This window comes from Mustela putorius, unplaced genomic scaffold (genome assembly GCF_011764305.1).
Source record: "Mustela putorius furo isolate JIRA1106 unplaced genomic scaffold, ASM1176430v1.1 tig00003853_pilon_pilon_pilon, whole genome shotgun sequence".
In the NCBI taxonomy this organism is placed as follows: Eukaryota; Metazoa; Chordata; class Mammalia; order Carnivora; family Mustelidae; genus Mustela; species Mustela putorius.
Genome location: NW_025422005.1, coordinates 24,423,075 through 24,446,616, shown reverse-complemented (window position 1 = coordinate 24,446,616; position 23,542 = coordinate 24,423,075). Strand labels below are relative to the sequence as shown.

General features: G+C 57.2%; 2 protein-coding genes across 4 annotated transcripts; one reads left to right on the top strand and one right to left on the bottom strand.

Annotated features, from left to right (window-relative positions):
• The first annotated feature begins 2,801 nt into the window (after positions 1 to 2,801).
• TMEM54 (transmembrane protein 54) lies at positions 2,802 to 9,123 on the top strand. Of its 2 annotated transcripts, XM_045064147.1 has the most exons (6): positions 2,810 to 3,061; positions 5,461 to 5,654; positions 7,800 to 7,859; positions 8,004 to 8,192; positions 8,334 to 8,468; positions 8,840 to 9,123. In XM_045064147.1, exons 1-6 carry the CDS (start codon positions 3,046 to 3,048, stop codon positions 8,912 to 8,914), a joined length of 669 nt encoding a protein of 222 aa, XP_044920082.1. In that variant the 5' UTR covers positions 2,810 to 3,045; the 3' UTR covers positions 8,915 to 9,123. The 2 variants fall into 2 exon arrangements, with proteins under 2 accessions (XP_044920083.1, XP_044920082.1); XM_045064148.1 differs by lacking the exon at positions 8,334 to 8,468 and having other exon boundaries at positions 2,802 to 3,061.
• On the bottom strand, positions 9,074 to 17,619 carry HPCA (hippocalcin). Of its 2 annotated transcripts, none has more exons than XM_045064150.1 (4): positions 17,533 to 17,619; positions 14,432 to 14,830; positions 10,138 to 10,243; positions 9,074 to 10,024 (listed from the first exon to the last, which is right to left on the bottom strand). In XM_045064150.1, the coding sequence occupies exons 2-4, from the start codon at positions 14,807 to 14,809 to the stop codon at positions 9,927 to 9,929; spliced, it is 582 nt and encodes a 193-aa protein (XP_044920085.1). In that variant the 5' UTR covers positions 14,810 to 14,830; positions 17,533 to 17,619; the 3' UTR covers positions 9,074 to 9,926. The 2 variants fall into 2 exon arrangements, with proteins under 2 accessions (XP_044920085.1, XP_044920084.1); XM_045064149.1 differs by lacking the exon at positions 17,533 to 17,619 and adding an exon at positions 17,104 to 17,221.
• Between the last annotated feature and the right edge of the window lie 5,923 nt (positions 17,620 to 23,542).

Below are 23,542 nucleotides of genomic sequence, written 5' to 3'. Positions count from 1 at the left end.
GGAGCAGACGGGACTGAAGCCCTCTCCAGTGGAGTGGCTCAGCAGGGAGGCGGGGCGCCCTGGAAGCCCCAGCCTTCAGTGCTGGGCCACCCCTGGCCGTTAACTGTTCCAGAAAGAGGGGGAGTTACTACTTTTATTTCTCTGGCCAGGTTTCTACGTGCTCTCATGTCTCACAAGTCATTTGCACCTCAGAGATCTAGGAGGCAGGGAGGCAATCATTATCCCCGTTTGATAGGTGGGGAGACTGAGGCCTGAGAATGGCAGAGAGCTGCACCGATGTCACAGTGAACTGGTAGAGGACAAGGGACCAGAGCTTGGCCCAGGTTTCTTCTCCGAAGCCCAGGCCAGTGCACGGAAGGGTGGGGTAGAAGCAAGGAACGCTGGGTGGCTTGGACTTTGGCCACTTAGCAATAAGGAAGAAAATGGAAATAACTTCAGGCAACTAAGGCTGGGGCATGGGAAACTGGGAAGAAACAGATGGGCAATTCACCCTTCTCAGAGGTCTCGGCCAGCAGACCCACCCCTAGAGACTGGTGCTCCTTTTCCTCCCCCACGGTCCCCTCCCCCACTCAAGAGTATTCACAAGTACACAAGACTCAGCCCTACCACTGACACACACTATGTGATCTTTTTTTTTTTTTTAAGATTTTATTTATTTATTTATTGGAGAGAGAGAGCAGGAGCAGGGAAAGAAGCTGGCGAAGGGAGAAGCAGGCTCCCCGCTGAGCAAGGATCCTGATGTGAGGCTCGATCCCAGGACTTTGGCATCATGACCTGAGCCGAAGGCAGACCTTAACTGCTTAACCAACTGAGCCACCCAGATGTCCCTGCTGTGTCATCTCTGAAAAGCCTTTTACCTGTCTGGGCCTCGATTTTCTCCTCTTTAAAACAGGGTAATAACCTTAAGCTCAGTATTGTTCCAAGGGTGGAAAGAGAGAACCCTCCTGTATGCATCTGAAAGCAGAGACCTTGAAGAGGCCTGGGTCCCCAGCCTAACTCCCAGAAGGCCCAGATGGTCTCAGTGTCCAGGGAACTGCCTGACACGACTGCACAGTCCACACGCTCAGGTACAGGAGATCTGGCATCCGCTTTGCAGGGACGGATGGGCTGTCCAGCGCGGTCCCTGGGAGGTAGCCTGTGTCCGCAGACAGTTGTTGGTGGAGTGGGGCAGGGCGGTGGCAATGAGGGGGACTTTTCTTGCTCTCTTTGTAACAAAAGCAAGACATGAATCAAGATGCACTGTAGACTCCTACAGTATAGCCCCGTATAAAACAGCCAAATCTTTCCCTCCCTCTCCTTGGGGGCCACCCCCTCCCTCGGCTGTCACTTTGGTGCTTTGCTTGCTGTTAGGAACAGCTCGTCCATAACCATCATTAAAGGCATGCCCGTCTTTTGCACTTTCTGGTGTGTAAGATGAAGACCTAGAAATTGAACTGCTGGGTAGCAGATACAAGTGTCTGACCCCTTCAATGCGGGTAAGTACCGCCCAGCCGCCCTGCAAAAAGGTTGCCTCTGAGGACATAAAAATCCAAATGCCAGCCTGGGAGGGGTCAGCGCAAGGGTTTCTTGTCTCCCACCCTGAGAGCCTCTCTCCCTACACTGCCCCTGCTGGGCATGGTCTCCCTTCAGACCGCAGAAGCCTGCAGGGAAGCCTGTCTGCTGGGGGTTATCAGACCAGCCTGCCCCACTGTGGCCAACACCCAAGGGGGCTCCCCAGCCCCAGTGTCAGATGGCCACACTCACACCTTTAGCTCTGTGTGCTGACCAGGTGTCTGACACACAGGGCACATGGCTGGCACCAGTACGGGTGTGCAGGAGGGGACACATTCAGTGGACATTCAGTGGACATCTGGTGCTCCACGCAGCAAGCCAGCCCCTGCCCTTAAGGCGCTGCCCAGTGGGGTAGGGATGCAGACCAGGAACTCATGCTGCCTGGATACCAGGAGAGGGCCTCCCAGAGGCCTGCTCCAGGGGCTGAGAAAGCCCAGGGAGGCAGCCACAGCATGGCCATCCCCGGGCAGGTGGGCACAGAGACCTGAATGGGAATCTGGGGTCCCCCTTAGCCATCACTTCCGGCTGGGTGCTCTTGGGTGGGTCCTCTTCTAGATAGGAGAGGAAACAGGGGAGGGCAGGGTCCATCCTAGCCCAGTAAAGCGGCTCATTAACCAACAACCAGGATAAGTAAAGCCCCCACTGTGTGTTTCTGCAAGGTCTACACTTGGTCTTTGAAGGTACTCTAGAGAATTTCCTAAGTGTTTTCTTAACTCATTTTTTTCTGTATCTCCTTTTGTCTCACGGCCTTAAAGGACAGCAATTGTTATCCCTGATTTTTCAGTGAGAGAACAGAGAACCCCCACTCCCATCCCCGAGACAGAGAAATAAAGCGCCTTGCTCTGCGTGGAGGACCGAAGCCTCCCAGGACTGGTAAAACTAAGCTCCAGGGAGGGAAGGTGATTTGCCTGAGATCACACAGTCAGTCGGGGGCAGACTCTAGTTCCCCAAGCAGCGCTCTCACACCGCCCCGGCTGCCGCTCCCCGTCTTCTAGAAAGAAGGAGATTCTCAACCTTCACGCTGGGGCTGCCCCGGCCCACCGGGTCACGACAGCCGCAGCCCACACGCACCCGGCCCCCATTCGGAGGACAGCACCTCCTCGGAGCCTCAGTGGTCATCTGTGCAATGGAACCACTGCCGAGGGGTGGGCTCGGGGGTAGGGGGAGAAGCCGGCGGCCGGGTGGGTGGGGCCAGCGCCGTGACTCAGCCGGGCGGGCCGGGAAGGGCTGCCCAGCAGGTCCGACCGGCCCGGGATGCAAACGAGCCGCCAGGGCCCTCCCGGGGCTGGGCCGCCCGGGGGGTGACGGGAAGGGAGGCCGGGCGCCGGCCAGCCCGCGGCTCCGGGCGGGACGGAGGCGTGGCGCGGGCAGCGCGGGCGGCGCGGGCGGCGGGCTGGCGCGGAGGCTGCGGACCGGGATGCGAGCGGGGCCCCGCCGGCCACGGCACCCGGAGCGCCGCTGAAGCGGCCGCGGAGAGCCCGCGCGGGAGCCGAGATGTGTCTGCGCCTGGGTGAGCCGCGGCGGGACGGCCCGCGAGGCCCCCCGCCGCCCCGGATCCTCCCGGGGGGGCGGAGCGCTGCGGCCGGAGCCCGGAACCCCGGGGTCCGCGCCGCCTTCCCTGCGGGTCGCTTGCCGCTCTCGGCCTCAGTTTCCCCAGCAGGAAGGAGGAGAGAGGAGGGCTGCTGGTTTCTTCTAGAGGTGGAGTAGCGCCTCCGCCCCTCGCCCCCTCTTTCCTGCGGAGCAAGGATCCCCAGGCGGGAGGAGGAGAGTCCCCGGAGGAGGGAGCAGCTTGCCCCGCGCCCAGAGAGCACGAGGGAGAGCGGAGGGATAGAGATGCAGGGCCCAGAGAGTTCTGACCCCGAGGCTCCCTGCCCTTTCCCCTCCTGAGCCTTGCAAAAGGCTCCCACTTTCAAACCTCTGCTCCTCCTGCCAGGTGGGGATGGAAGGGCGTTTAGGAAACAGGAGCCAGACAGAGTGGGGCCGATGTGCCCTCTCCCCTCACCCTCTACCCACACTGATGCTGGTTTGGGGCATCAGATGGACCTGGGGACTCCCCCGCGCACTCTCTGTGAACCTCAGTCTCCTCATCTGTAAAATGGGGACGATAACACAACCGCCTAGGACTGCTGTGAGAAGGAAGTGAGCTCCCAGGAGTAAAGTGCTTCCCACTGTGTCAGCCACATTGCTCAGTACTCTAAAAATGGTCACTTGGAAACAGAAAGCCCAAGACTGCCCTGAGACTGCGTCCAGGGCTCCCGGCAGAGCCCCGCACTGGCACCGTGTCTCCGGTTTGACAGGAGTCTGGGTCCTAGGATGTTGTTGTTGTTCATGAGCCCAGCCCTGAGCCAGGTGCTGTCTGGGCTGCCAGGTAGGTGGGTGGATGGAGTGAGGTGGGTCAGGCCCCTGGGATGAAGCTTCCTGTTCCGCTGGCAGCTAACCTCCACAGCGGCATTCCAGTTCCACCGTGCCGGTCAAGCCCATCATCCACCCTCTGCTCCCAGACCTGGTCCAGCTCCAGAGGGCCCTGCAGGCTCCAGGGCTCTCAGAGACAGCTAGGCCAGCCCCTCCCCATTTTATATATGGCAAGGTCACACAGAAGGGCTGTGAGCCGGGCCCTACCCTCCCTGCTCCCTAAGGACTGCCTCTTGGCCCAGGGCCCCCAACTAATGATCCCTCTTCCCGCCCTTCCCCCCACCCTCTTCCTTATTTTCTTCCTTTCTCTCTCCTCTCTCTCTCTCTCTTTTTATTTTATCTCTTTTAGCTACAGGGCTAATATACAAAATATGATCCAATCCTCTCTGCCACAGCTGGGGAGACTGAGGTCTAAGAAGGGACTCCGGTCCCACTGCGAAGAGCTAAGCAAAGAAGGGGGTTGCTTAGTTCAGGCGCCTGGCCAGTCTCCCAGTCTCCCCGAGCTGGCTGGAATGGGGAAGCAGACAGGGCCAGGGGGCTAGCGTGGTGTGTGGCCTCGGGGACAAAGCCGGCACCCATAAAGGACATTCCAAAGGACAGATATGGAACAGCCTGAGCTGCCCAAGAAAGAGGGTTCTCTATTCCTGGGGTGTGCAAATAGGGCCTGCGCAGCCACTTGGCCACTCAGAAGGAATTTGCATATGCCTCTCTGGTGTTCTTTGACCCCAGCCTCCGCCACCTGCCTTGTCCCTGTCCGGTGCCCCTGCACCAAGAGCTTGCTTTTCTCAGGACCTGCACGGTATGTCCCAGCCACCTTCTCTCCTTCCCCCACTTCCTGTCTCCTGGTGGGACCCTCCTTCTCCACTGTGAGAATGCAGTTATTCTTCCCATTTTAAAGATGAGGAAGTGGATACCCAGAGGCTTGAGCTTTTTGCCCCAAGTCAGTTCAGCCATTGTGAATTCATTCTCTGCTGTGGGCCCATCTCTGTGTTCCGAAGCAAATCCCGAGCAGGACCCGGTTCCTGCTCCACAAACTAGGGGTTCCTTGGGCTAGGACCGTGACTGTCAAACTCACCGGGGTGCTTTATAAAGGGCATGGCCCAGAGCAGGCATTCAGTGAATATTTGTGTAAAAACTCCTGAGTGACTAAATCAGTGACTGGGGAGCTTGGCGGAAAGATCATGGATCTGGAGCTAGAGACCCGGGTTCAAGCCATGGCCCTGCCCCTTGGTACCTTGAGCACTCATGTGGACTGTGACGCTTTACTAAATACCACCTGGTGTGCTTTTCCAGCTTTGGAGTTTGGGAGACTCTTAGGAAGGCATTGTGATCTCTTTTCCGGATGAGGAACTGAGTCTCAAGACAAGTTAATGACCCCGAGTCATACAGAAACGGACTTAGAGCCCAGCATCCATTACTCCTGCCAGGGAGTCGGTCTTCTTCTCCTCCAGAGGCTGTGTCCCCACTCCCCGACCCTAACATGGCTGTCGTCCACAGGTGGCCTGAGTGTGGGTGACTTCCGGAGGGTGCTGATGAAGACAGGGCTGGTGCTGGTGGTGCTGGGCCATGTGAGCTTCATCGCAGCCGCCCTCCTCCACGGCACTGTGCTGCGCTACGTGGCTAGTCCCCATGACGCGGTGGCCCTGCAGTACTGCGTGGTCAACATCCTGTCTGTCACGTCTGCCATCGTGGTATGGCTGGCCGGGAGGGGGACTGGCGAGAGGGGGGACCGAGGGTTTGAAAGGCCTTTGGTGAGTCCCCACCCTGAGCCTGGGGTTGGGAGCAAGTGGAGGGCCCCACGCCTTCTGCTCTGCACCTTAGCCACTGGTCAAGGCTCTCAGCCTCTCTGCCTCAGCTGCCTTGTCTATAACATGGGGGAGGGAACAGTGTCTACTTAGAGGGTCCCAGTGAGAATTAATGAGTAGCCGACACCTGTTCCGTGCTCTCTACTGTGAGCTAGGATTAACGTGACAAGAGGAAAGTATTGGGGGCACCTGGGTAGCTCAGTGGGTTAAAGCTTCTGCCTTCAGCTCAGGTCATGATCTCAGGATCCTGGGATCAAGCCCTGCATCAGGCTCTCTGCTCAGCAGGGAGCCTGCTTCCTCCTCTCTCTCTGCCTGCCTCTCTGCCTACTGGTGATCTCTGTCTGTCAAATAAATAAATAAAATCTTAAAAAAAAAAAAAAAAAAGAAAAAGAAAAGAAGGGAAGTAGCGAAGGCAGTGCTGGGCAAAAGGAAGGAGCATCAGCTCAGCTTAGGAGGGTCCAGGAGGGATCCCAGAGGTGGAGGCCCCAGAGTTGGGTATTGATGGATGAGTAGGAGTTCAAAGATAGGCTGTAATTACCATAACCCAGATGAGAGGCATGCCAAAGCAGGCAAGTAGGAGAGGAAGCTGGGATGACATTCCAAATGCAGAGAATGGCAGAGGCAAAGGTGTGGAGGTGGGAATGGTTCAGATCTATTCTGGAGACCCGGAAAAAGCCGACTTGGCAGGAACTCAGCATTAGGTTTGGTCTGTAAGATGTGCTCAACGAATGGTGGCCAGGGTTAGGCCCGGATGCCAGTACCTGTTTGAGGAATTCAGGAATGAAGGAGCCCGGTATTCTCAAGGTCAGAAAGGTCTTTCCCACTGTTGGCAGAGGTGGCGGCAGCCTTGGGGCAACAGTCTTATTTCAAAGTCTGGAGTTCCATCTCTGCCACCTCCTGGATGAGGGGCTTATTTCTGTCTCTAAGCCTCTTCTGTCCTCTACAAAGTGAAGGTCATAACGCCTGCTGGCCCCAAGCCTTGGGTGAATGGAGATCACAGGTCCCAGCAAGCAGGACAGCCTCAGTCAGTGGGACAGGGCCAGGCTGCAGAGCTGTGTGCAGTGTCCCTTGGCCTGGTTGCTACTCTGGTTGCCTTCCTCTTGCCCTCCTTAAGGAAGTCAGGGAAAGCAGCGAGGTGAGCCGGGGTCAGGAGATCCACCAGGGATGGGCCCAGGGCCACACCCCTTTGGCTTTGCCCTCATTCTCAGCTAATCCTCCCAGCTTCCCCACAACACTACTGCGCAGAGGGGGAGACCACGCTGAGGATTCACCCAGAGCCCTGCTGATACAAAGAAACCAACTGGATTTGCGTCTGACACCAAAAGCTAGTGTCCTTTCTGTGAGCTCATACTGCAGCGTGGAGCTTGGCCCCAGCAGGCGGGGGCACTGACTTGTGTCTGCTTGGGGAATTAAAGACCTCGCTGGTTCTCTATCACACACCTGACTCCCACCGGCCCAGTGCACCGAATTCTACTCCGTAACATTTCCTTTTTTTTTTTTTTTTTCCATTACGTAGGGGCCATACCTAACCTGGAGCCCAAAACAGGGCTTGAACTCAGGACCTTGAGATCGAGACCTGAGCTGAAACCACGAGTTGGAGGCTTAACCGACTGAGCCCCCCTAGGCGCCCCTACTCCACAGTTTTCTGACTTGTTAAAATAGCAATTTTGGTTTTAGTTCCTTGCCAGTCGAGTTACGTAGTTTCTTCCAGAATCTTTTCCCCTCCAGGGAGATGTGTCGTATATATCCTGTGACATTGCCCCTGCAGCCCTGGGCGACACAGGTGCCTGTTTGAGATACACAACTAGAAGCCGTGGGGAGTCATGGAAGGTTGTAGGCAGGGGGTTACTAGGTGCCAGAAATGTCTCTTCAGGACTGGACTGTGAGGAGGCAGTGGCTTCGTGCAGACAGAGGTAGTGGGGCCAAAGCAGAACTGGGCTGGGGGGCTGGGGTTGGGAGGGCCAGAGTTGGCGTCAGTGGAGTCTTTGTGGAGAGTGGCCCTGACACCCTGCCTACTGTCCTTCCCTGCAGGTCATCACCTCAGGCATTGTAGCCATTGTGCTGTCCCGCTACCTCCCCAGCATCCCCCTGGTATGTGCCTCCTCCTGGGAGGGGCTGTAGGGGTGGCTCAGGGGCAGCAGCTGCCCCCAAGGGCCTCACCTGCCTGGAGGGGGCAAGGCTGACCCCATGGGGGGCAAGCCTGACATCCGTTGACCAGTGGCCTCTCCCATCCAGCGCTGGACAGTGTTTAGCTCGAGCGTGGCATGTGCCCTTCTGTCTCTGACCTGTGCTCTGGGCCTCTTGGCCTCGATCGCCGTGACTTTTGCCACCCAGGGCCGGGCCCTGCTGGCCGCCTGTACTTTTGGAAGCCCTGAAGTGCTCGTACTGGTGCCTGACTGTCCCTTCGACCCCACACGCATTTACGTGAGTGCTTAGGCCTGGGGTTGGCAGGGGGTGGGGGTAAGGGAGTGGGTGGGGGGGGTGACACCCAGGTGCTCATCAGAGGTGGGAGTAGATTCTTAGAGACACCCCCTCTATCCTGCCCCTTGTGCTCCCCCACCCCAGAGCTCCAGCCTGTGCCTCTGGGGCATCTCGCTAGTGTTCTGCATGACAGAGAGCGTGTTTGCTGTGCGCTGCGCCCAGCTTGCCCACCAGCTGCTGGAACTGAGGCCCTGGTGGGGGAAAAGCAGCCACCACATGGTAAGGCCTGCCACCCACTCCATCAGCCCTGACTCCCCATATTTGTGGGAGCCCTTGCTGGGGAGCCCAGGCTGGTCTGCCCCTACCCCTTGCCTTGAGAAGTGGGGAAAAAGTTTTTTTCCCCCAGGACAAAAGGGAGCAGCTTGGTCACAGCGCTGAAACCTGGCTCCCCCCAACCAAGGGCCAAGATGAATCTTGAGGGGAAGGGGGTATCTGGGCTCAAACTGGGGGTCCTCCAAGGGTATGGCCTGGCTCTTACATGGGAGGGAATAGTGATGCCCCTTTGCCCCTGAGATCCTCGCAGCCCCACCAGCCCCTAGGTGTCCTGGAGGAGCAGACCCAGAGCCTGGCACCCTCTTGTGTCTCCGCAGAGGCAGGAGAGCCCAGAGCCTGTGGAAGGCCGTGACCTGCTGAGCTGCACCAGCTCTGAGCCACTGACCCTCTGAGAGCAGATACCCGGTCCAGGCCCCATGACCACCAGGGCCCTACAACCCAGTCTGCACTGTGGCCAGGCCAGGATTTCTGGAGCAGACCTGAGAGGGCTCGCCGGTCACTCGGGGATCCTGCTGGGGCTTTCCACCCACTCCCGCAGCTACCCAGCCCACTGCACTGAAATGAGACTTTATTCTGAAGTTATTAAAAAGAACAGAGATGCTCCACGTGGATGCATGCAGCCGGGGAAGGGACATGGGAGGGGCTGTGCTGCTTTCCCACAAGGGTGCTGTGGTTGGAGCTCTGGGGGTGCCTGCCCATCCGTGGGCCTGTGTGTGTGTGTCTGAGGGAGGAAACATACACAGCGGAATCAGTGGGTCTGTGTTCATCCAAGTGCTGGAAGGCAAGCGGGGGTTCATGGGACCCACAGCTGGGAGGCTGGAACCTCAAGGTTTTCCTGGCCTCCAGGAGAATAAGAGCAGTGGAACAGGAAGGGTTGAGGCCCTCCTGAAGGAAAGGATGGCTCAAGGAAGCTTTTCCTCAAACCCCCGCCACCTCTGGAATCCTTCTTTCCTTTCCAGATGAAGACAGCCTCCGCGCCTGGGAATACTTCCCCCCTCCACCCTGACTGAGAGCTACAAGGGTGGGGTGGGGGTTGGGGAGCTTGCCGGTGGTTGGGGGAGGAGCTTGAGGCTGCGTGGGAGTAGGGGAGGCGTGGGGGTGCGGGGGGGGGTGTGTGTGGTGGGGAGAATGGTCGAAGTTCTGTCTGGGCGAGGGAGGCAGACCCAGCCAGAGCCTGCGTCTCAAGCCTTGCCTAAGGGAGATACTGCCTCTCGGATTGACAGTGCTGACCGCTTGCTTGCTTGGGCCTTAGGGGTACTGCGGGGTTCCCTTCTCCAGTGCAGGCCCTGGGGGGGGGAGGTGCCCAGTGTGACCCCCAGGCTGGATGGACACAAGGGAAAGGAAGCTGATAGCCGGGAGAGGGCCAGTGAAGGCAGGGAGGAGGGGGAACCTGGGTCCTCTCGCTCAGAACTGGGAGGCGCTGCTGGGGTCGCACTGCAGCAGGCGCACGATGGACGGGTCGCTTTTGGCCCCGCGGATGAATTCCTCCAGGGACAGCTTGCCTGCGGGGCAAGGGGAGCGGTGATGGGGGTCCGCGCAGCGAGGGGAGGCAGAGCAGAGCAGCGGGAGAGGAAGGGGGAGTGGCACCCGCCCCGCCCCGCCCCTGCCCCCTCACCGTCGTTGTTCGTGTCCATTTGGCGGAAGATTTTCTCGGTCCTCTTTTCTGGGGTCGACTCGTCCTCCGGCATCTTCATCACGGACGAAACCATCTTGTAAATGGCCTGAGGGGCGGGAGGAGGAGGCAGGGAGTGAGAGGAGCCTGCCCGACCCTCCACCCCCACCCCCACCCCTATCATCCCAAACCGCCCCCAGACACGCAGATTGCAGCTCCTCCTGGGTGAGGTGGAGAGGTGGTCACGGAGAACCGGAAGGGCGGGGGAGGGGGCTTCAGGAAGGACTACCTAGGAAGCCTTCCCAAAAGAGGGGGCCTATTGGAGCGGGTCCCGACCAAGTTCCCTTGGAGCGCCGGGTGGGAAAGGCATTCCTGGCAGAGCAATCTGCACGTACAAAGGAGCGGTGGCGGGAAGCTCTGAGTGCGCACCGAGAATTTGGGGGTGTCTACGTGCAGGGGGACAGGAGAGATGTTGGAGGATATCAGGGCCCAGAGAGCGAAGGGGCTAGAACACCCGGCGCCGCGGGCTCCAGGGTAAGTACCGGCTTAGCACAGCTTTTCTGAAACTTCGGGGCTCTGGGGGGCCCGCGCTCGGGGGGCCCGCAGGGGGCGCTGGGCGGAGTGGGTGACATTGGGCTTCGGTGCCTCTGTGGCCGGCAGGGGGCGCAGGGACGCACCAAGGGCTGGAGGGCCCGGAGCAGCTGGGCTCAGAGCGGGAGGAGACGTTATGCAAATAAACTCAAGTGAGCATCTGCCAGGGGCGGGGACAGCATGCGCTCAGTTGAGCCCAGAACTGCAGCTGCCACGTGCAGGATCTCTGGAGGCAACGCGAAGGAGGGTATTTGTGCTAAATGTACACAGAGCACGTAGGGCTTGGCCTGTGGGATAGGTGGGTCCCAGCGCCCCAGAACTCAAAAGACCAGACCGATGGCCCCAACCTTCCAGCTTTCTGCTACTGACACCTCCCCCAAGAAGCCTCCCTTCTCCCATCCCAAAAACTTCCCTTGCCTTAGATCCAGCTCAGCTTCCCTACTGGTCTCTTCCCTCCGCTATCCCAGGTCTGTCCCCTGCACTGCCTCTGAAATCTTTCCGAACACAGATCTCCACCATGTCCTCAGCCCAATGGGCCGCCCCCTCCTTCCCATCACACAGGCTTCCCTCCAAGCCCACCGTACACCCAGCTCCTTCTGGATACTGCCCCACGCTCCTTCTGCTGCTTCCCACTCTTCCTTGGGAGGCAACTTACATGGCACTTCCTTAGGGGGACCTTCTCTGATCCCCACTGGGCCAAGACCCATATGCTGGCCCAGAGTCTCCAGGGCTTTTCCTTTGGGGACACCTCTCTGAAACTAATTTTGCCTTTGTAGATTGCTCCTAGTCCCCAGCCTACAGATAAAGATCATGGACATCTAGCTAGTGCCCATATCCTCAGAACTCATCACAGTGCCTGACATCTGGCAGGGACTCCACTGTTTAAAAGTTTAAAAGCCTTTGGCACCTCTCACTGCTCTTTCTACCAAGTCCATACCATTCAGCCCCAGGAACTCAAGGTGCTTGCTGACCTCTCCATCACCAGGCCTCCCCTGGTAGGTGATCCTGCCGCAACCAAACACCACTACTCCTTTCGGGTTTCCCAGGATGGACAGCTTCCGCCTGGAACAGTAACCCTAGCTACCACTTACCCAACACCTGCTGTGCGCCGGATACTTCACACGCATTATTTCTGAACTTCACAACAGCACTGAAAAGCAGGTATCATGATCCCCACTTTCCAGATAAGAAATGGGGGCTTGGAAAGGGGGGTTGATGCCAGAGACTGAATTAGGGGCTGGTAATGACCAGCTGGGACTTTGGAGGAAGATGTGCCTGTAGTGGCATCCTGCTTCCACTCATCACTATATCAGACAAGTCCTTAACCTCTGTGAGCCTCAGTTTATTCATGTCTTCCCCATGGGGACTGCCTCGAGGATTGAAGGAGACAGTTTGTATAGTTGGGATAGTAGCTGGCTAGAGTAGGTGGTCAGTAAACAGAAGCTTCTAGTATCATCATTTGTCATCCACCGCATCTTCAGGTCTTGCCTGCCTTTCAGTCCCCTAGACTCCCAGATGCCACATTTAGCTAGTCTGCGTGGGCTGCTGCACACTTGTTCTCTCCCACTGGAGTAGGGGCTCCAAGAGGCCAAGAGGCAGCATTTTCCCTTGCAGTGTGCCCACCACTGGACCACAGGGCTGGGTCCCGAGAAGGATGGGCAAGTGACTTAGAGAGTGACTATTCCAATCATGACAAGCCTCTCCTGGGCCTCCTAATTAATTGTCTGGAATTGCTGTGCACTCGTTGTTTCACGGGAACTGGCTTGTAATTAATCAGTCACTGGGGTTTGCAGAGTTCTGACTGCACCAGCCGTCTCGGGGCCCATGGCTGCCATAAAGGAAATAAGGATGTAGGTAGCAGAGGCCAGCCAGGAAGGGATCCTAAGGATGCCCAAGGAATGAGGCTGGCTTGACTGACATCTTGGGCTTGGCACCTCCCGCTGGGCCGAGATTTACCAGTCGTTACCAGTGCAACCACACTAAGTGGTAAAATGTGAAAATCCCTCATGTTGGTTAGTAGCCAATCCCTTGAGTGATCTTCCATCACCCCACCAGCCCCAACCTTTCCACCAGGACCCCCAGAACGTCCCACTAGCCAACAGCTAGAGAGTTCATGCCTGGCCCATGGGGGGGGTCACAGACAGACATTAAGGCTTTACGCCTAACGATAGACAGGGAGGGCATAGCATGAGCTAGACGCTTTGCAAGAGAGAAGCCAAAGCGAAAATCCAGGATAGGTTGGATGAGGTGGAAGGGGAAGCAGCAGAGCTGAGGGACCAGAAGGAAAGATTTCAGAGAGGCAAAAGAAAAGGGAGCAAGAGCATGTGCAAAGCTGTGCAGTGGGATTACTCGGGGCATATCCCAAGGATGATGAAAAGGCCATTCTAGCTAGAGTAGAGCAGAGGAGACAACAGTAACTGACAACTTCTAACATTTACGGGTAACAGTTAGATGCTGGACCATCTCCTGGAGCCCCCATCCCACTCTGTACCTACAATAGTCTGGTGAAATAGGGAGCTAACACCCCACCACTTGGGTGAAGAAACACAGGCTCAGGCAAAAAGTAAACTAGGAACTGGATAGATAAAACAGAGTCAGAGCCCTGATGAACTTCGATGACAGGCCAAAGGGGTAGGCACTTGGGAAGTTTTCTGAGGGAGAGCTGACATGTGTTAAACTTAAACTTGTACTAAGAAAGGGCATTCACATCAGGTCCTTAAGTCTCCCTGTGAGGTCAGTATCATCACCCCATTTTACAAATGAGAGATCTAAGAGTTGAAGCCAACTCCAGAACTGGAAGCCAGACCCATTTCTAAGGGCAGCTCGGAGCAGTGGTCAGCTTGAACTTAACTCCACTGACATGCTGTGTGACCTTGAGCAAGTTACTTCACCTCTCTGAGCCTCGTGGAGTTAATGAAAGGAGGCACCAGCCCATGGATATAGACATCTCAGTTAGTACTAGGCTCTTAATGGGCCCTCAGTCAGTTGAAAGGTGGCCGGTATCCAGATAGGAAGTGGATGGGGGAGCCAGGTGGTCTACTCAGGGGCTGTGTGGCCTTGGGTGAATGTCTTTACTTCTCTGACCATCCATTTTCTCCTGTATAAATGAGGATCAATGAAACATCGCTGGCCTGTACTCTGAAGAAATGTCAAGTTTTGAAAAACAAAGGCTGAGAGGCTGTTACAAATTAAAGGCAACTAAAGAGACATGACAAAGAAATGCAACATGTGATCCTGGACCCGGGTAAAAAGGGCTATAAAGGACATTTGGAGACGGTTGGCAAAATAGGAATATGGTAAGTTAGATAATAGCGTTGTTTCTACATTAAATGTCCTGGCTTCGATAATCATATTATGGGTTATGTAAGAGTATGTCCCTGTTCTTGGGAAATATATCCTGATGTAGTCAGGGTTAGAGGGTCACGTTGAGAACATCGGCAAAACATTACACACATGCGCACGCGCACACACACAATGATAAAGCAAATATGGTTAAAGTTAATTGGTGAATCTGGGTAAAGGATATATGGGAGTTTTCTCAACTTTTCTTGAATCTGGAAATTATTTCCTAATGGTTTTTCAAATGGGCCACAAGAGTAGCACCTGCCACTACCTACCCACGAAGGCCGTTGAGAGGATAAAAAGGGATGGCAGGTGCCTGCGGCCAGGCCCTGCACCTGGCATCCTGAGGGGCCCAGGGGCCCACCTGCACAATCTCGAGCATCTCCTCACGGCTGATGTAGCCGTTGCCATCCAGGTCGTACATGCTGAAGGCCCACATGAGCTTCTGCTCCAGTCGGCCACGCGAGGTCACGCTCAGCGCAATGATGAACTCCCGGAAGTCGATGGTGCCATCGCTGTTGGTGTCGAACGTGCGGAAGACGTGCTCGGCGAATTTGGAGGCGTCACCATAGGGGAAGAAGTTGGCGTAGATCTTCTTGAACTCGTCCACGTTGAGGATGCCTGTGGGACAGTCCTTGAGGAAGCCCTTGTACCACTCCTGAAGCTCCAGCTCGGAGAACTCCGTGTTCTCCCGCAGGTCCTGCAGCATCTCCGGCCGCAGCTTGCTGTTCTGCTTGCCCATGGCCGCCAAGCCAAGTCCCACCTGGGTCCCCGAGGGGGTCAAGGGGGAGAGAGGAATGGTCAGGCCCTCTTGGCCCCTTGTCACCACTCCAGGAAGGGCCCCAGACACCAGCCATCCCAACCTCTCATCTGACCCAGGGGAAGAGAGGAGCTGGCCCAGATTCCTCCTCCTGCCTCTGTGACCTGCTCCACACCATGTCCCCTACCTTACACGTTCCCAGGGAACAGACCAGGAGGCAGAGGAAGGGACTCATCTACTGTGGGCCTGCTCAGTGCCAGCCACTGGGCTGTCACAGATGGATACCATTTCACCCTCACCAAGGGAAGTCTGGGGATTAGCCCTGCTTTACAGATGACAAGGCAGGCTCAAGGAAGCAAAGTGACCTGGTTCAGGTCGCACAGGCATGGAGTGACAGAGCCGACTCCCAGAGTTACCCAGGGAGGTGCAAAAGGCTTTCTCATCCTCCCTCCTCCCTCCTGCTCCTTCACTGCCTCACGTATGCCCGCTTGCTACAAAATACACCTGCAGCCCAGACACTGACTGCACACATGGTCCTGACAAAGGCCACCACAAGGGACCAGAGCCAGACCACCTGGGTTTGAATCCCAGCTCTGCCTTTTACCAGCCAGGTGACCTTAGACAAGCTCCTTATACTCTCTCTGCCCCATCTATAAAGTGAGGGTAACAGTACCTACCTCGTTACTGGGGGGATTAAATGTGTTAATACATGTGAAGCTCTTGGAATGATGCTAAGTGTTAAACAAAAGTGATTTACGTAGACCCAGATGCCACAAGGCTCATGCACGACAATACACAGATGAAAACACACTGACACATATTAGGCTCCACAGCTCAGCAAATCCATACACCGGCTCCCATGCCACTCAAATACCAGCCCACAGCCACCCATGGGTTACCATGTCTCCACACACGACAGCATTCCCTCAGCTCCACAACTCACATGTTCTGACACACGGCACAACAGCTCCCCTACCCTGTGCATCAAGACAGCAGCCCACGACCCCACATGTCTCACACATGCCATCACAAGCCAACTCCCATGCCGACACCTCTCACATGGGCAGCTGCACGTGGGACCCTCAGGCATCCTTGCCATTTTTCTTTTCCCAGAGGTGCTTCCAGGTCCCAGGAGAGGGAGCCGCAGCCCTTCTCAGACCTACTAGGGGGTCTCTTTTCCAGGGAGAGCCTTGGCCAGCCAACCCTCCCCCAATACTTACCTTTTCGTGTAGGAGGTTAGGGTGTGGGGGGCTGAGGAGAAGGCAAGGGAGAGGAGACAGCCAGGCAGTTCTAGCCAGGGATGGAGGGGCACAGACTGCTGAATCCCTCCCCCCAGCTTGGTGCTGGGAGTGAGACAGAGTGAGGGGGGGGTTCCTTGTGTGTGCATCTGCACGAAGCTCTGAGTGCATGTATTGAGCATGTGTGTGAGTGCTTGTGTTCATGTATGCATGGATGCCCCTGGTTTCTGCATTGCATTTGACTCTCGTGTGTTTCAGTCTATATATGTGCCTGTGACTAGGTATGCACCCATCACAGTAAGAGGGCGATGTGCATACATGGCCATTTGGGGACTTGTGTGTGTCCTCAGCAGTGTGTCACACGCATGTTTTTGTAAGTTGGTGACCCTCCTTTCCAAAGCAGCCTCTTCTGCCCCAGACTGAGGACCCTGTGAACAAGTGTGTGGGAGGGGACTGAGGAAATGCGTGGGGCTGAGGCGGAGGAGTGTGTCCCTTAGTCCCCTCCTCAAGGTCCAAGGAACTGGGTCATCGGGGCGGGGGCAGAGAGATGCACTGAGCAGGAGAGCTCTTCCAGTGCCCCCTCCTCCCTGCCACCCTCAGTGCTGCCCCTCCCAATTGGGAGACTTGGAAACGAAGGTGGTAAGAGATTCTGTCGTCTTCGCAAAGACCCCCTAGTCCCCCAGATGGAAAGGACCCACAGCTCGACCTGAGAAACTCACCCGGGGGACCCTTTCCAAACCTCTCCCCAGCTCTCGCGCGGAGCCCACGCTTCAGAGCGCCGGGAGCGGGGCCCCTCCTGGAGGGGGCGCTCCGAGGCGGCCGGAACGCGACTCCTCCCGGCCGGCCACTCGGCGGTCAGGACCCTGGAGAGCACCGCGCTCCTGCCCCTGGGGAGCCCCCTTCTCCCCCGCGCCCCCGGACTCAGGCTTCCCGGGAGGCGCCGGAGCGGCGGGGTTGGAGAGGCTCGACGGGGACCCCTCCCTCCGGGCTGCCCCCTCCCCGCATCCCCCAGCCCCGGCCGGAGCGGCCCCCACTCACCCAGCGACGCGGAGACACCGACTGCGCAGGGAAGGCGGCGCTGCTGCGGCGCGCGGCGGCAGAGGCGGCCGGAGGGGCGGGCGGGGGGCGGGGGGAGGGACTGCCAGGGAGACGCCCCGCGGCGTTCGCCCAGAGCCCCTCCCCGGAGGGGTCCCCGTTCCTCCCCTTTCCCTCCAGCCCCCGGGGCGGGGGGAGCGGGGCGCTTGACTCCGCCCCCGTCCCTGCCCGGGAGAGGGAAGGGGGACGCCCTCACTTCCCTGGCCCCCTCACGAGGGAGCGCCCGCCGGGGTAGGAGGACAGAGGTCTCCATCTCAGCATCTCGACTCAGGTAGCCCAAATGGGGTCGGGGTGGGAGGGGTCAGTGCCCAGAGACCTCTTTCGGAACCGAGGACAACCCCCGCTCCTCCCGCCTTCCTCCCCCATCCCTACCTGGGCGCGGAGCTGCAGGTCGCTCCGCGGGTGGAATCCGGAGTCTGGGCGGTTCGATAGGCACCCTCCCCGCCCCCGCGCCTTAACTCGGGAACTAACTGAGCTGGGGGCTCTTCCGCGAGGGGGCAGCGCCCACTCTTCCAGTCCCAGAGGTCTTCTGGGGGCCAGGCACGCCCCCTACCCCTCCTCGGCCTTACAGAGCCCCGCCCCCATCTCCTGCCCACCGCCCCATCTCCTCTTCGGATTCCTCTCAGAGTGAATCCCACCTCCCAACATTGATCTAAATTGCCCCTCCCATACTCCCCTCCCTCCCCTGCCTCTGGTTATATGTGGGCCTGGGGAGCAAGCATTTCCAGCCTTGGGGGGGGGGGGCAGTGTTCTGAAGTGCGAAGGCACCTCAGCCGTACACAGGACAGCCCTTCTTGGGAGTCATTGACACCCCCCCCCCAATTGCAGCTCCTCCTGCCAGGGTGGGGGCTGCATCCTCCCTCCCCCAGCTTCTGCAATAACCCCCACATCCTGAACTTGAATTTTGTCCTTTATCTTTAGGAGGTGGTCCTTATTGTCCCCTGTTCACAAATGAGCAACCTGAGGTTGAGAGGGGCTGCATGATTTTTCCCATGTCTCACAGCTGGTGAGTGGAAGGCTTGGACTTGAATCCACATGCCCTCATCCATTCAGTGCACATTCACCAAGCACTATTTCTGTGCCCAGCTTTGTTCTAGGCAGGGGGGTTACAGAAGTGGGCAATAAACAATGGGCAAAATATACAAGTCAATCCTATGATGTATTAGATAAACTTTTGGGGAAAAGTTGAGGCGGGGTTCAGAGGCTGGGACCCTGGTTGTGCTTAGGACCATTCCAAGGACTTCAGATTTTGAGATGGGAAGCTCTTGGGGCTTTGAGCAGAGTGAGGGTCTGAGTTTCAGGTCAGGCTGACTCAGGCGTGTTGCCAAGAACAGACTTAAGGAGTGGGAGGCAGGGTAGGAGCAGGGGGTCACTTCTGGGTGAGAGAGATGGGTCTGGTTCCTTTGAAGGTGAGCCCACAGCATCTACCTTCTGGCTGGACAGCTCTTTCCAGTTCGGAAACAGCTGCTGGGAGGGCCCTGGCTCTCCAGGGCTCAATCCAAAGCTCCATCTCCAGGTCCCAGACCAAGCAGTTTAGGTGACCAAATCTAGTCTTAGTCCTTTGGCTTGAGCATGGGGAGGTCTCAGCTGGAAGAGCTGGGGAGCTGGGGGCGGTGTGGGGGGGGGGCAGTTGGGCCCTCTAGAACATCAGTTCCTCTGTGTGCCTTGGCTCTGGTGTTGGGACCCCCAGTGGAGGCGTGAGAGACGCCAGACATGCGTGGGTGATACCCAGCTGCCTCCTGCCTGAAGACCTGGGGGCAAGGAAAGACTTGCCACTCAGGCCCCACCCCACGCCCTTGGAGTGACAAGCTCCCGCCATCCTCCCCACTAGGCCTGGAGAGCTTTCCCTGTTTGGGTTTAGGTGACAGGATAGCCCTGCATTCTCTGCCTGGGCTTCCCCTCCCACTCTTCCTCCTTCCTCTCTCTCTCTGGCCTGAAGCCAGAGAATCTTCCCAGCCTGGTCTGGATCCTCCTCTCCATCCTCATGAGGCCTCAGTTTTCCCTCACAAGGAGCTGCTCAGCCACTGTCTCTGCTTTCTCCCACTTCCCCACCCCAGCTCCACGTCCAGGCTGACTTCTTGGCTTAGCCCCTCAGAGGCCTTCCATCCCCACTGTTTTTCTTCCCTGTGAGGGCAACTTTGATGCCCTGCCCTCAGGACCTGCCTTCTGAATTCTGTCCCCTAAAGGCAGGACCATGACTTCTCTCCCTGGAGGCCTCACCTCCCATGACTTTCCCTGAACCTGGAATGAGTAGGGTAGATCTGGGGGCAGAGCTGGATTCGGGTAGTCTCTGCATTACTTCTCATCAGCCACCTTTCCCTTCTTGGGGGCCTAGAAAGCACTGGGAGGTCCCCTGAGCCAAAGCGGAAGGCTTAGGGCTTCCCCACACTGTACACCAAAGGCCCTTGACCCCCAAGACCTAGTGCCCTGGGATGTAGTTCAGAAAGGGGGCCAGAGGGGCAGCTGTCAGGAGGTCTGCCTGGGCCCTTCACTCCTGGATGCCCTGGAACAAGTCTCTTCTGTTTTGGAGCAGGAATATTAGACAAATGACCTACGTGTCTTGATATCCCCGGTTGAAACTCCTGACCGCAGTACTAACAAGACAGGGCTCCCTTACTGCCTTACAGACCCCTCACAGGCCTGAAATTTTGGGCATGAGCAGAGAGGAGGCCCTAGTGGCTCTGGAACTCTGTAGGTTTGAAAAGCTTTCTGAAGGTCTGTTCTGGGGGTCAGGCTGGAGGTGTCCTTGCCAACGATGCTCACCTCCCTCCCACTCCAAACTGAGGCATCTAGGAGGGAGGGAGAGGCACACCTTCAGGTAGGTGTTGAGTGGGGTCATTGAGAGGACTGAGCAATGGGCAGGACCCATGGGGGCTGGAAGAAAGTGCAAGTCCCAGGGGAGGGATGTCCCCAGGGCCAGAGGAATGGGGCTACAGTTGAGAAACCAGAGCTGGCTACCCTCCTCTAGCACTAAAGAAGGATGCCAGAATGAGGCAAGTGGGGGGTGAATGGAGAGGGGACTGCCTATCTCTTGAGCACCTACTGTATGCAGGGTACTTTTCAAGTATCATCTCCTTTGATCTGAACTAATCCTCAGGGCTCAGAGGCCTCAGGTCACCTGCTGGAGGTCAGACAACAAGAAAGTAACGATGCCAGAACTTGAACCTAGTTGCATGTGACTCCGGAGCCTGGGCTCTCCTCTAGAAGCCTCTCTGGGAGGTAGATCAAGGCAGCCCCTCCCCAATCCCTCAGAGGCACAGCCCCCACCACCCCCCCTTAGGTCCCAAACGGTTTGGAAAATCCTGATGGGAGCAGATGGTGGGGACAGATGGAAGGAAAAGCATCTCAGGGCTGAATTACACAAACAAACATTGATAAAGTGATTAAACCTCAAGCCACCCCTTTCCAAAGGGCCCTGCCCACCCCAGACTGGAGCACCAAGGACCCAGAGGTGGGGCCCTCGGGCTCTCCGGATGCCCCAGTCTCAGCCCAGCGGATCCCAGCTTCTGCCCACCCCGCCCTTCTCACCGCCGCCGGGGACCACCCCCGGACCAGAGCCCAGGGCGGCAGAGCTGCCAAGAGCACAGCCCGGGAGGGGGAGGGGGCGGGTCTCGCTGTTCCCAAGGGAGCTGGGCCATGAAGAACAGAATGGGGGCGGAGGGGGTGTTGGGAAAGTCCTGCGAGCTGGGACTGCAGACTTGAAATCAGGGTGTGGTGGGGCCCCTCTAGCAGGCCTCCCTAGACAGATAGAACTCAGAGAGCCACTGGGCCATGCTGACCCACCTCCCAACCCCCACAGTGGAGGGGGGCAAGGCCCTTCACCTCTGGAAGGTTCGGTTGGTTCCTTCATCTCTACAGTAGAAACAATATTATTAATGGCCCCCTGAAAGGGCTTTGTGAGGATTAAGTGACAGGAAGCCTATAGGGGCTAGGACACTGGGCTGCACATACTTAATGTCTGCTCCAAGTGGCAGACTGGTGTTGGGGAATCAGGAAGGTGGGCGCTGGTTGGAAATGGCTCCTCCGCAGAGCAGAAGTCTGGGCTTGAAGATCCTGCCTGCAGAGCCCCTGAGGCATCTGGGCTCTGTGGCAGCCCTCTCCGCTGCGGTGCCCCCAGGAAAACACCAGATCCCTCCTGGGTAAAAGCCGCTGATCTCTCTGCCCAGTTCAGAATTCAGGATCGCAGAGGTCCCCCTTTGCTGGTCCCTCGGTGTGAACTTACAGAGGGAAACAGACCGGGTTCAGATCTTGATGGGGCTCTTTCCCAGCTTTGGGAACGTTGACAAAAACAACCCCACTCGCTCTGGCTTCTTCTCAGGAATGCCGGTATTTCCAGCCGCTTCCCGGACTTGCTGTCAGAAGCCCAGAGGTACCTCAGACTCAAGTTAGCCAGCATCCAATTCATGGCCCTCCACCCAGCCTGCCAGAGCCTGGGTGCCGTCCAGGAACCCCTCCCTCCTCTTCATCCCACAGCCCCTTCCTTCCCAACTCAGAGGTCCACCCAAGGCTCAGGCCTGCCCTGCCCCACTCCCTCCTCTGGTGGCCCTGTATTGTCACCTGGTCCTTTTCCAGCTCCCCAGCCTTTGGTTTCTCCACACCTAATCCCCTTCCTCCCCGCTTAATAAACTTCCATGGCTCCCCACGGCCGACCAGAGGAACTGGGCATTGGAGACGCTCTGTGACATGCACAACCCTTGCCTCCACTTCAGCTCCTACTCTCCACCTTCCTCTGATGACCCCCCCTGAGGTCCAGCGCCTCCTTGACAGATGGCCAGGATCTCCCCTACACTGAAGAAGGGATCTGGAGCCAAGCTGGGGGGAACGGAGCTCCCTGACCCCCAGCTCCATGCATGTGGGTTTTAACATAGGTGGGGGTGAGGTGAAGTGATGCAGGCCGCTAGGGTCACATCCCAGCCTCCCCCCATACCCCCTCCTCTTTCCCTCTTCCCTCTGCTGGTGAAAGCAACTCTTAGCTGGAAGGATCTCAGACCCGATGACTTGCCTTAGGTCCCCCATCCCCTTTGCGCCCTCCTCAAATGCGAAGCGACCCTTTCTGTGCCACTTTTTCTAGCAAATAAGCATTTGGATATTTTTTAACATTTTCATTGCATTACACATTCTGTCTGCTCCTACAGCTCCTCCCGGTGTATCTCTGACTGTTTGAAAATGGTTCCTGAGGTTACCGCAAATGGAACGGTCACTCTTGGAAGTAGGATAAAGGGCAGGAGGTTGAGTGTTCACTTGTAACTGTATACACAATTCTGTGTCCATGTCTACAACCCGCATGCGCGCACTCAATTCAACCTCATTTGAGTCTTGGGTCAAAATCTAAAGGGTCAAACATTTTAGGTTTTTTTATTTCAGTCATCTCTACGCTCCATGTGGGGCTCGAACTCATGACCCCAAGATCAAGAGTCTCAAGCTCTTCTGACTGAGTCAGCCAGGTATTCCCCAAAACAATTTTTTTAAAAAGTCCTTCCTAAACTGGGATCTGTTTCTGCCTGGGAGGTTGCCCAGAGCCCATGGCCTCCTGAGGACTACCCCCTGCCCCTCCCAAACCAGAAGAGTGGATTGAATCCCCAGTCATCTCAGCCTCCGTGACCCAAGGGGATTGCTTATGTGCTGCAGGGCTGGGATCCCCAGGAGTGGGGGCAGCCCTGATTCCAGCACAGCCAGCTGTGTTCTCCTGGAGCTTCCATTCTCCTGGGAGCTGCCTCCTTCCTCGAGCTGCTGTGAGGAGCCCACAAGACATCGGAGAGTAGTGCATGGGAAGGAGGCCCCCCAGGACACTGCAGGGTACAGGGGTGCACAGTCATGCAGCCTGGAGGGCGGGTGCTCCCGAGGAGAGGAAAGGGGATATCCTAGCTCAAGGCTTCTGTTGGAACTTCCTATTGTCCCCATTTTATAGACAAAGAAGCAGAGACACAGAGATGGAGTTCCCTGCTTCAGCCTATGCATGGGATTAGAGCCAGATCCAAGACAGGACCCTGCTCTATTTCTGGAGCTCTTTCCAGTGGGCCAGGATGCCTTGGAGAAGTGTGGGCTTCCCAGAGGGTTCCAAGGGACCCAGAGTCCCACAGCCCAACCTCCAGAGGCTGACTTTGCCATGTCTCAGGAGCCTTGTGCTCCCGATCTGTCTCCCTTACTGGGAAGACTGGGTCAGTTCTCCTTTCTGGCACCTTGGGCTCTCCTGAGGCTGGGGATTGCCTCTTGGTTTCCATAGAAATGGTGACCAGAGGGTCTCCAGAATCAGTGCAGGGATGCTGCACAGGGACCAGCAAGTCTACACGTGCCCTGGGAATCCCTGGGATGGACAGCCCTAGCTACAAGCACACAGACACACGCATACTCATGCATACGCTTGCACGTACATGCACACCCA

Excerpts from the sequence above, each read along its gene's own strand:
- TMEM54 (XM_045064147.1), top strand. Across the intron at positions 8,193-8,333 it reads TCGACCCCACACGCATTTAC|AGCTCCAGCCTGTGCCTCTG; the intron begins GTGAGTGCTTAG and ends CCCCCACCCCAG. Across the intron at positions 8,469-8,839 it reads GGAAAAGCAGCCACCACATG|AGGCAGGAGAGCCCAGAGCC; the intron begins GTAAGGCCTGCC and ends GTGTCTCCGCAG.
- HPCA (XM_045064150.1), bottom strand. The coding sequence starts at position 14,809 with ATGGGCAAGCAGAACAGCAAGCTGCGGCCGGAGATGCTGCAGGACCTG. Across the intron at positions 10,244-14,431 it reads AGATGCTCGAGATTGTGCAG|GCCATTTACAAGATGGTTTC; the intron begins GTGGGCCCCTGG and ends CCCGCCCCTCAG. Across the intron at positions 10,025-10,137 it reads AATGGACACGAACAACGACG|GCAAGCTGTCCCTGGAGGAA; the intron begins GTGAGGGGGCAG and ends CTTGCCCCGCAG.